At 45.3% G+C, this 12,124-nt stretch overlaps 1 protein-coding gene across 2 annotated transcripts in view; it reads left to right on the forward strand.

The window, feature by feature from the left end:
* The window catches only part of LOC121279090 (1-phosphatidylinositol 4,5-bisphosphate phosphodiesterase gamma-1-like), a 280,051-nt gene that overhangs the window by 220,689 nt on the left and 47,238 nt on the right, over nucleotides 1-12,124 (forward strand). For both annotated transcript variants that reach the window (XM_041190003.1, XM_041190004.1), the window contains exons 23-24: nucleotides 1,926-1,992; nucleotides 7,284-7,447. In XM_041190003.1, coding sequence (XP_041045937.1) covers nucleotides 1,926-1,992; nucleotides 7,284-7,447 — 231 coding nt within the window. The remainder of the gene's footprint in view (nucleotides 1-1,925; nucleotides 1,993-7,283; nucleotides 7,448-12,124) is intronic.

Here is a 12,124-nt window from a genome sequence, read left to right on the forward strand (position 1 = left end):
GCCAGTTTGCCATAAGCTGAGCTCTTAGCCCTGATTTATACTCCTGGGCCAGGAGTGGAGAGTGGGTACAATTCCCCGCTCCACAAACCTGACCCGGGAGAAAGTGCTCTGGAAGGTCAAATTTTCAGTCCAGGGGTGGGTGGGTAGAAATGGGAGTCCTGGCAGATAACTCCGGAATGAGAGCAAAGGCTGCCGGGTGGGGAGGTGGGCTGGACAGGAGGCCTGCTTCAATGCACTGGCACTGTGTCAACATTTTTTAAAAAATGAAACTGTCCTGCAGCCCTCACTCCTCACACCCCCTCACCCCCTGCAATTCCCCATGCCCCATCCATGCCAACCCATACCCTCGGGCCCTTCATACCTTCCATGTCAACATATGACCCTCTACCCATCTGCCAAGGCCCTTTACAGCCCCTATGCCAACTTGGTGCCAGCCCATGCCCCCAACCACCACCCTTTGCCCTTACAGCTACCGTACCAACTCACCCAGTACCCACCATGCAGTGATGAGATAAAATAAAGTTCTTAAGTGTCTATTGATTAACTTACTATTTCAAAACAAAACTATTCTCTTTGGTAAAAACCTATTCGCTACATATAGCTTCCTTTAATCCCTTATAAAAACAAGCATTGAAATTCAAGGTCCCACTTCAAACAGTCTATAACCAGTTGATGCTGGCAATCAAACTATGAACTGAGAGGCATCCCACTGTGTTAATAGGAGGTTGTGAAATCAGTCAAACAGCACTTATCAAGTAATGACAGCCCTCAGACTTATGTCAACAGATAGAGTAAAATAAACGAGCACTGACTTTTTTTTCAGATATTTAAAGGGCAGGAGTTTTAAATGTCTTGACAGTTCCTTTTGACAGCTCTGCTAATGGTTCCTTTTGATAGCTTTGTTGACAGTTCTTTTTGACACAGCTTTCTTGGCAGTTCCTTTTGCCAGCACTCTTGACAGTTCTAATAAGCCTGACAGTTCCAGTGAGTTTATGCACTTTTTATACACATTGCTATCTACTTTTAGCAATCCCAAAAGGCACCTTACATCTCCCAAAGGGCACCTGACCTTTTCCAAAGGTGTCCGAGACTATGTCCAAAAGGGTACCTTACCTCTCCAAAAGGGTACCCCACCTATCCAAGCAACTCCACAACTCCACTCCTGCTTTTACCAGGTCCAATTTGCACATGTTGTGTTCCCCAATCTTAGCTGATGAAAATCCCACATGACCGGAAGCAGCTGGGCAGCCGTGTCTATAAATCACAGTTGTGCAATTTTGAACACGCCCCCATTCCACCACCCCCCCCCCCCCCCCCCCCCAACCCACCCTGTGTTCGGGGGGTGGGACTTCCAGATTTCTCCGCACCTATTTTCGCAATACTGATTGGCTGTCCATTTTAATGAAAATTCAGGTCATAGTCTCAGCCCTGCTGCTGTAGGAAAGGGCTAAAAATAGTCAAGGCAATTCCCTTTCTACCAGCATTGTGAGTGTATCTATACCTGATGGACTGCAGAGGTTGAAGAAGGCAGCTCGCCACTACCTTCTCAAGGGCAGTTAGGGATGGACAACAAATGCTGATTTGCCAGCGACGCACACATTTCATGAAAGAATAAAAAGAAAATCCACCAAAAGCTTAAAGATTTGCAGTGCTGGGATCGTGGGAACTGGTCACTCACCAACTCTAATGGCTTCTTTTGCTGGAATAATCCCAGACCCAATTTTTGGAAATGCCTTTGTAGACTGGAAATAAATGGCCCTCCTCCTTTGAAACAAGTCTCAGAAATTTGCATATGTGGCAGTATGACACTTACATGTGATCGATGCAGTGCATAAATTTTTATACATATATACATATATTATATATATGAAATAATGCAGCTACAGTTGTGCTTTTGTAATTTTGTTTCTCTTCTGTATCTGCAGTCTGTGGAAAACAGCCCACTGGGAAGTTTCCTCAAAGGATTTATTGATGTTCCAACATGTCATGTCGGTGAGCAGTCTTGCGAAGATCTTACACTCTTTTAAATTATTCCTATTTTCTGTTAAATTTTCTGCATCAACATGTACAACAGAAAATGTTTATAAACCAAAAGGTTTAATTTTGGCTTATAGTGCATTGTTCATTAAATTCACATAATAATATTTCGCAGGTCCAAGACTGCATTATTGTAATGCACAAAGAAGTTTAGTACAAATATGTTTACAAATAAACTGGCAAAAGAAAGAGCTGGCACAGACTTAATGAGTCAAGTGACCTCTTTCGGTGCTATAAACATTCATGTCAAAGTAATGTTAGCAGGTCAGTTACAGCACAAGCATGAACAGTAGGGCTCCCCCAACATCCAGCAATATGCTTTAACTCCAACTTCAAAGACCACATTATAGAGCTGCATTTTTTCATTTTGTGTCAGACTTGGCTCAGTGGTAACACTCTTGCCTTTGAGTCAGAAGGTTGTGGGTTTGAATCCCAGTCCAGAGACTTAAATATCTAGCAATAGATGGAGGCAAAGAAGAGATTGTCATAGATGAAGGGGTGTTGACAATGGTGATATTAGCTAAGGAATGTGCTAATTGTGACATTAAGGGTAGAAAGCAGGACAAGCTAGTGACAGATAGCCCGGGGGGGAGGGATTGAAATAGGCTAAAAGGTGGAGATAAAACAATGGATGGAAATAAATTTAGAAATAGGTGGGAGGGAAATTATAAATTATTGGAATCCCCTTCCGATTTTCCAATAATTTATAACTTTTAAAAAAAAATTTAACATTTTTTAATATATTTTTCTTTTCCCACCTATTTCTATTATTTTTTAATTTATTTCCATCCATTGTTTAATCTCCACCTTTTAACCTATTTCGATCCCTTCCCCCCACCCCACCCCACCCACTAGGGCTATCTGTCACTTGCTCATCCTGTTTTCTACCCTTAATGTCACCATTAGCACATTCCTTAGCTAATATCATCACCGTCAACATCTCTTTGTCCTTTTGTCTATGACATCTTTGGCAATCTCTTCTTTGCCTCCACCTATCACTGGCCCTCTATCCAGATCTACCCCTCCCACCCCCCTCAACCAGCTTATATTTCACCTCATTTCTATTTTTCCTTAGTTCTGATGAAGTCATATGGACTCGAAACGTTAACTGTACTCCTCTCCGCAGATGCTGTCAGATCTGCTGAGTTTCTCCAGCTATTTTTGTTTTTGTTTCAAATTTCCAGCATCCGCAGTATTTTGCTTTTAACTTAAATATCTAATCTAGGTTGGTACTTCTGCGCAGTACTGAGGGAGTGCTGTACTTTCAGATGTTCCATCTTTGATATGTGATGTCTGCCTGTCTGTCCTCTCGAGTGGGTGTAAAAGATCCCATGGTACTATCCAAAGAAGAGCAGTCCTGGCAAGCACTTATCCTTCAACCAACTTAAGTAAGAGATGATGAGACAAAGGGGTTTAGTGAGGAAAACTTAGAGTGTGGGGCTTAGTTTTTATTTATTCTCTCATGGGATGGGGGCACCAATGCCACGGCTAGCATTTGTTGCCCATCCCTAATTGCCCTTCAACTGAGTGATTTGCTAGGCTATTTCAGAGTCAACCCCATTGCTGTGGATCTGGAGCCAGACCAGGTAAGGACAGCAGATTTCCTTCCCTAAAAGACATTAGTGAACTAGGTGAGTTTTACGACAATTAATGATAGTTTCATGATCATCATTACTGAGACTAGCTTTCAATTCCAGATCTTTAAATTAATCAATTGAATTTGTTACTTGAAATCAAATTCCACCAGCTGCCATGGTGGGATTCAAACCCATATCCCCAGGGCATTAGCCAGGCCTCTGGATTACCAGTCTAGTGACCGTAACTCTATGCCATTGTCACTTTATATTGAAAGCATCTATGGTGAGGCAAAGAGATGAAGTAGTGAACAAAATGCCAGAATCAGAGGAACAGTGGGAGTAAGAGGCTGGAGCAAGTTACAGAGATAGAAATGATGAAATCTTGGTGGGGTTTAAATACAAAGATGATAATTTTAAACTTGAGACATTGAAATCCAAAGTAGATCAGTGAAAACCAGGTTCATGGAAAAGCAAGACCTTGTACTTGGAATAAAATAATGGGAGCTACTAATTAGTGTCTATTAAGAGATAGAAAAATCACAAACCAAAATGGATTAATAGACAGAATGCATACAGTAATGGAATATTTGATTACGCACTAGTGCTTTAGAACAGCTCTAGATCCAAGTGCCAAAGTTCTTGCATATCCCTGTGATAACTTCTAAGACTGGAACCATGATTCCTTAATGAAAAGCTTTTGTGCATGAAAAACACTTCACAGAATCCCTTCAAGCCTCTGCCTCATATAGCAGCAAGGATAGAAGGGATTGAATAGAATCATGCAGCAATCTCAGTCATATCTCATTCTTTTGTTTGATGTCCAAACTAGCAGTAAGAAAGACAGATAGGTATCATTCACCATTAATCAGAACCGGCCTGTCAATCAAGTCAACCTTCAACGTTATACAGGCAGGACTTGGGCAATTTAACTACTTTCTGGACAGATCAAACTGACCAGTCTGGTAAACAAGATCTCTTTTGAGGCAAACACAATAACTACTGGCTCTTTAGTTTACTGTTAGGATAGGCAGTTGATAACCTAATGTTAACTATTTCTATAACTTGGGTAGACATAGTATCTATTAACATTTGTCAGGTATTCTGACATGTGTGCTTGTTTAAACAATCAAGCTACTTTGTCTTGACAGAAAACTGCCAATAAGCAAGTCAACATTTTATTCTTATATTAACTCTTGGGATGTGAGCATTTAATTTTAATCCCTAATACTGTCGAGATGGTGCTGAGCATTCTTTTTGAATGCTGCAGTCCATGGGTCAAGGTACTCACGCAATACAATTAGGTAAGGAGTTCCAGAATTTTGACTCAGTGGGTTTGCAGCCCCCCCTAGCGGTGTATTTGAAGATGGACGGAGGTGCTCCTAAAATAAAGCGGGTGGCCTTCCCAATGTCTCCCTGCCCAACCCTGTGTTTCCCATATTACAGTGGGTGGGGATGGCATCAGACATCCTGCCTGCCCAGAAGCCTATTGAGGCCTTTAAATGGCTAATTAACAGCCGCTTAAGGGCCTGATTCTGCCTCCTCCACTACATATGCAGTAAGAGCTTGGCCTAAATAGCCAAGTGGTTATGGTACTGGGTTTGTAACCCCAAGATCAAGAGTTCAAATCTCACAATGGCAAACTATGAAACAATGTAACTTCATCTGAAACAGATGGAAACGGGTTTGTACTCGAAAGAGTTACAACATTACTTGAAAGAGTTACATATGCAGTAAGAGCTTGGCCTAAATAGCCAAGTGGTTATGGTACTGGGTTTGTAACCCCAAGATCAAGAGTTCAAATCTCACAATGGCAAACTATGAAACAATGTAACTTCATCTGAAACAGATGGAAACGGGTTTGTACTCAAAAGAGTTACATATGCAGTAAGAGCTTGGCCTAAATAGCCAAGTGGTTATGGTACTGGGTTTGTAACCCCAAGATCAAGAGTTCAAATCTCACAATGGGAAACAATGTAACTTCATCTGAAACAGATGGAAACATGTTTGTACTCGAAAGAGTTACATATGCAGTAAGGGCTTGGCCTAAATAGCCAAGTGGTTATGGTACTGGATTTGTAACCCCAAGATCAAGAGTTCAAATCTCACAATGGCAAACTATGAAACAATGTAACTTCATCTGAATAGGAACAGATGGAAACATGTTTGTACTTGAAAGAGTTACATATGCAGTAAGGGAAGGTGGAGGTAACCCAGCAGGTTTCACTGCGCGGGTTGCCGTTGTGCAGGAAGTGGGGGGATACTTCCACTGGGGGTCACCTTCAGGTCCATACCCTGCCATTTAACCATCCCTCCAGGCTTCTCAAACCCAGACAACCCCACCCCCATCCTCCCTTCTCACTGGAGCCAAGGCCGGTCCAAAACCCCAGACTTAGCTTGAAATCCAGGCTATGTCATTTCTTCTTCTTGGGGACTGCCTGTAGTCGCAGCAGTGGCTAACTGCACGATCCTGGCACAGCTGAGACTACAGAGCCTCCAGCTAATCTGATTGGCTGGCAGGTCTCCAGAGCGGGACTTCCTCCAAGGTGGGGGTGGCTGGGGTGGCACGAAAGTCCCACTCTAAAACCATTAAGGCTGCTCCCAACGTAATATCGGTGCAGGACAGCTGGGTTTCGGATGGGCGGGCTGAGAACCAACTTTTCAGTTGGTGGGGGCGGGGGGGAAACACGAGGAATACAGCACCCTTTAAAATCTATCCCAGTGACAATAAAGGACTGAGAGAATTATGTTCAAGTTGGGATGTGTGTGATTTGGAGGGGAACTTGGAGGTGGTGCTGTTCCCATGCACCTACTGCCTTTGTCCTTCTAGCTGGTTTAAAAGAAGCCTTGGTGAGCTGCTGCAGTTAATCCTGTTGGTAGAATTTAGCATAAATAGTATTTTATTTTCAATCAAGCTCCTATTTACTAAATAGGTTTTAACATTTACTACCTTCCCCAAATATAGAAACAGTTATCCTCGCAAACAGATATAAAAGGTAATTTAACAGTAATGACAATAATAGCAAGCAACAATATCTATAAGAATTGTATTATAGGGATTTCTATTTCTAAAACAAGAGAGACCTCTGATCTGTCACAATACAGAGGTGAGACAATGGCTCCAAAGTGGGAAACGTGCCTGGGGACTTGAAGCCTGGATAATCTTAACAGTGTGGCTCATGAATAAATACATTAATTATCCAATAGTCCCTCTGAACCCCACCAAATCCACTGGCGGGCAGGAGCAGGAATTTGGCCAGCGGCCATAACAAGGAACCCAGGGGATTAGATCTGTCTGGGGTTGAAGGGGTGGTGTAGTGTTGGAGGTGATCGGGGAGAGGGGAAGGCTGCTGCAAGGGAAGTCCAAGGCCTCCTTGTGAAGCCCATGGTGGACTACTCCTCTTCTCTCCTGCCTCACGAGGAAACAAGAACCCATTGTTAAAAAACCCACCTGCTGAGCCTCTTCTGACTCATGAACCTTCTCCACTCAGGGCTAGTCTCACTGAGAAGCCATCACTGCCCACCTCCTCCACTGCCCTTCCCACCTAGTTTCCACCAAGCAGAGGGAACCAAAATCAGAGCCAATTATTTTTTTCAAAGATATTTTAGATGCTTTATTGAGTGCCTGTGATTATTCGCACCATATTAACATGTTCAGTATTTACTTGGCAGTTATTCAGAAGGAAGGGAAAGGAAGCAAGCAGTACGTGTTCACCATCCACTCCCAACAAATGTCCCACCCTGTGCAGATGTTGGACGTGGCTGCAGATAGCCAAGAGGATCTGAATGACTGGGCTGCCAAGATCAGGGAGGCAACACAGAATGCAGATGCCAGAGTAAGTGTGAGACAAAAGCCATTGGGATATGTTGAAACAATTGAACTCATTCTTGTTATCAACTGAGTAAAACAGAATATATTTGCATCTACTTTCTTTCCCCAATTCTTGAAGGAGCTGTATGTGACAAATGAGGCCTAACTGGTTGTGGCAACTGTTTATTTTCTAGCAGTAGAATACAATTTTAACCTGGTTCCCCAGGCAGCTGTGAGTTTGACTCGTGAGTAGCTGATCCAGATAGACCAGGAGCAGCTTACATCCTAACCCCACACCAAATCCTGTTTACCAATCTCCTCTAGGAACACAGGTATACGTGCATATTTCTGTTCAAATCTGTCCATGGCCTCATCTCGCCAACCATGTCCAGCCACATAGTTCTCCAGGAACTGTATTCCTCCAACTATGGCCTCTTGTGCATTCTCCATTTCCTTCCCCCAGCCATTGGTCACCATGCCTGGGCCCTAAGCTCCAGAAATCTCCCCTCAAACCACACCACCTTTCCACTTCCTTTTCCTCCTTTAAGGCACAGTTTATAACCCACCGCTTTGAAAAAGCATTTGGCCGCTTGTTCTAATGTCTCCTTCTTTGGCTTAGTGTTAATCTTTGCCTGATAAATCTACTGTAAAACGCCTTGCAGTGCTTTACTCTATTAAAGGTGCTAAATAAATGCAGATTGTTGTATTGCCATTTGTTGAGTTAGCTGATTTTAGCCATGGCATGGCTGAGTTAGTGTAGAAACACAGTCTGGGAGGCCTCTTAGTTAAACAAAATGAATTTTATTTCCATGAGAGCTTCTTTAGCTGCTTGTATGCAGCCAGCCCCTCATACAGCCATCTTTTCCAAGGAAACCCCTCCCTGGAATTTATTCCCTCTGCACTAGCCACACATTGATTGAACAAATCACGTGACTCCTACTCAGTTGAACTGGTCTTAAAGTGACAGGCATCACAGGCAGCTACAGGAAGTTCTGTTCCTCTCTGCGACAAGATTTCCGGATTTCTCTGTTGCCTTGTTCACCTTCATTGCTTTCCATTTCTCTCCTAGTGTTTGACAAGGTGTTTACTAAAACCCGCTTTCACAGCCATATCTCCTTTCTCAGTGACTGTCTCCGTCTCCGACTTACCCCACATGGATTTCAACTGAAATTCCACCCCTCATGTTTCGAACCCACCCAGGATTACAGGTATCTCCGGGACATAAAACGTTTCTCGGACTGCTGTTCCCGTCACATTCTGAAATCCACTCTCAGTGCCATGCGCCGCCATATGAACACACTCGACCTCTCCCTCCAGCAGCACCGCCGTACCCTTTTTCAAAGCTGCGCGTGCCCCCAGTTTCATTTTATCCTTCGGCTCATCCGACGCCTCAACAAGAAACTTTTTCTCTTTCTCTCAAGTGCTAAGGAACGCAAGCTCCAGCAACTCATCGACACCAACACCCATCTAGGACCCTCCACCCCTGCCTGTCCCTCCGTCCCCACCCCATCTTCCAATCCCAACCCCAGCCGTGTATTCACTATACCCCCTGACCTTCCCCTCTCCGATGCTGAACGTTCAGTGCTCAGCAAAGGACTTAGTTTCATACCCTTACGCCCTCACCTCAATGAATTTCGGGCTCGGCATGATACTGAACTCTTCTTCCGCCGTCTTCGTCTCCGGGCTCACTTCTTTGGGCAGGAGTCCTCTCCCAGTTCAACGGATCCTTTTACCCATCTTCAATATTCTCCCTCCACCTGGACCCCTCCCTCTGGATTCTTACCTTCTCTCGATCTTTTCATTGAGAACTGTCGGCGCGACATTAGTCGTCTCAATTTCTCTGCTCCTCTCACCCATTCTAACCTGTCTCTCTCTGAACTTACTGCACTCCATTCTCTCAGGTCCAACCCTGACATTGTCATCAAACCCGCTGACAAGGGTGGTGCTGTTGTTGTCTGGCGCACTGACCTCTACCACGCGGAGGCTGAGCGTCAACTCGCAGACACTTCCTCCTACCTCTCCCTGGACCATGACCCCACCACTGAACATCAAGCCATTGTTTCCAGGACTGTCACTGACCTCATCTCCTCTGGGGATCTCCCTCCCACAGCTTCCAACCTGATAGTTGCCCAACCTCGGACGGCCCGCTTCTATCTCCTACCCAAAATCCACAAACAGAACTGCCCCGGTAGACCGATCGTCTCAGCTTGCTCCTGCCCCACAGAACTCATTTCTCGTTATCTTGACTCCCTTCTCTCTCCCCTTGTCCAGTCCCTTCCCACCTACATCCGTGATTCCTCTGACACCTTACGTCACATCAACAATTTCCAGTTCCCTGGCCCCTACCGCTTCCTCTTCACCATGGACGTCCAATCCCTCTACACCTCCATCCCCCACCAGGATGGTCTGAGGGCCCTTAGCTTCTTCCTCGAACAGAGGCCCGAACAATCCCCATCCACCACTACTCTCCTCCGTCTGGCTGAACTTGTTCTCACGCTGAACAATTTCTCCTTCAACTCCTCTCACTTCCTCCAAATAAAAGGTGTGGCTATGGGTACCCGCATGGGCCCCAGCTATGCCTGTCTCTTTATGGGGTATGTGGAACATTCCTTGTTGCAGTCCTACTCCGGCCCCCTTCCACAACTCTTTCTCCGGTACATCGATGATTATTTCGGTGCTGCTTCATGCTCTCGTCAGGACTTGGAAAAATTTATTAATTTTGCTTCCAATCTCCACCCCTCCATCATTTTCACGTGGTCCATCTCTGACACTTCCCTTCCCTTCCTTGACCTCTCTGTCTCAATCTCTGGTGATAGACTGTCCACCAATATCCATTACAAACCCACCGACACCCACAGCTATCTCGACTACAGCTCCTCACACCCCACTTCCTGTAAGGACTCCATCCCATTCTCTCAGTTCCTTCGCCTCCGTCGCATCTGTTCCGATGATGCTACATTCAAAAACAGTTCCTCTGACATGTCCTCCTTCTTCCTTAACCGAGGTTTTCCACCCACGGTCGTTGACAGGGCCCTCAACCGTGTCCGGCCCATCTCCCGCGCATCCGCCCTCACTCCTTCTCCTCCCTCCCAGAAACATGATAGGGTCCCCCTTGTCCTCACTTATCACCCCACCAGCCTCCGCATTCAAAGGATCATCCTCCGCCATTTCCGCCAACTCCAGCATGATGCCACTACCAAACACATCTTCCCTTCACCCCCCTTATCGGCATTCCGTAGGGATCGCTCCCTCCGGGACACCCTGGTCCACTCCTCCATCACCCCCTACTCCTCAACCCCCTCCTATGGCACAACCCCTTGCCCACGCAAAAGATGCAACACCTGCCCCTTCACTTCCTCTCTCCTCACCGTCCAAGGACCCAAACACTCCTTTCAAGTGAAGCAGCATTTCACTTGCATTTCCCCCAACTTAGTCTACTGCATTCGTTGCTCCCAATGTGGTCTCCTCTACATTGGAGAGACCAAACGTAAACTGGGCGACCGCTTTTCAGAACACCTGCGGTCTGTCCGCAAGAATGACCCAAACCTCCCTGTCGCTTGCCATTTTAACACTCCACCCTGCTCTCTTGCCCACATGTCTGTCCTTGGCTTGCTGCATTGTTCCAGTGAAGCCCAACGCAAACTGGAGGAACAACACCTCATCTTCCGACTAGGGACTTTACAGCCTTCCGGACTGAATATTGAATTCAACAACTTTAGGTCGTGAGTCCCCTCCCCCATCCCCACCCCCTTTCTGTTTCCCCCTTCTTTTTTTTTTCCCAATAAATTATAAAGATTTTCCTTTTCCCACCTATTTCCATTATATAAAATAAAAAAAAAAAAAAAATAAAAAAAAAAAAAAAAAAAAAAAAAATATAAAAAAAAAAAAAAAAAACCCACTAGAGCTATACCTTGAGTGCCCTACCATCCATTCTTAATTAGCACATTCGTTTAGATAATATCACCAACTTTAACTTTAACACTTATGTGTTCTATTGTAGTATTGTTGTTGACATCTTTTGATGATCTGCTTCTATCACTGCTTGTTTGTCGCTACAACCACACCAACCCCCTCCACCTCTCTGTCTCTCTATCTCTCCGCCCCCCACACACACACCTTAAACCAGCTTATATTTCAGCTCTTTCCTGGACTCGAACTCAAGTTCTGTCGAAGGGTCATGAGGACTCGAAACGTCAACTCTTTTCTTCTCCGCCGATGCTGCCAGACCTGCTGAGTTTTTCCAGGTAATTCTGTTTTTGTACAGGCAGCTACAGTTTGACACAACTCCCTGAGTTAGAGAAGGGTAAATATCTCATTCCTGACCACTATTCAGGGATTGTGTGATTGTGGATGTCTGTGTGTGTGATTGGGGGTGTGTGTGTGTGTGTGTGTGTGATTGGGTGTGTATGTGTGTGATTGGGTGTGTATGTGTGTGATTGGGTGTGTATGTGTGTGATTGGGTGTGGGGGTGTGTATGTGATTGGGTGTGGGGGTGTGTATGTGATTGGGTGTGGGGGTGTGTGTGTGATTGGGTGTGGGGGTGTGTGTGTGATTGGGTGTGGGGGTGTGTGTGTGATTGGGTGTGGGGGTGTGTGTGTGATTGGGTGTGGGGGTGTGTGATTGGGTGTGGGGGGGTGTGTGTGTGTGTGATTGGGTGTGGGGGGGTGTGGGGGTGTGTGATTGGGTGTGGGGGGGTGTGTGT

Source organism: Carcharodon carcharias, chromosome 6, assembly GCF_017639515.1.
Source record: "Carcharodon carcharias isolate sCarCar2 chromosome 6, sCarCar2.pri, whole genome shotgun sequence".
Classification (NCBI taxonomy): domain Eukaryota; kingdom Metazoa; phylum Chordata; class Chondrichthyes; order Lamniformes; family Lamnidae; genus Carcharodon; species Carcharodon carcharias.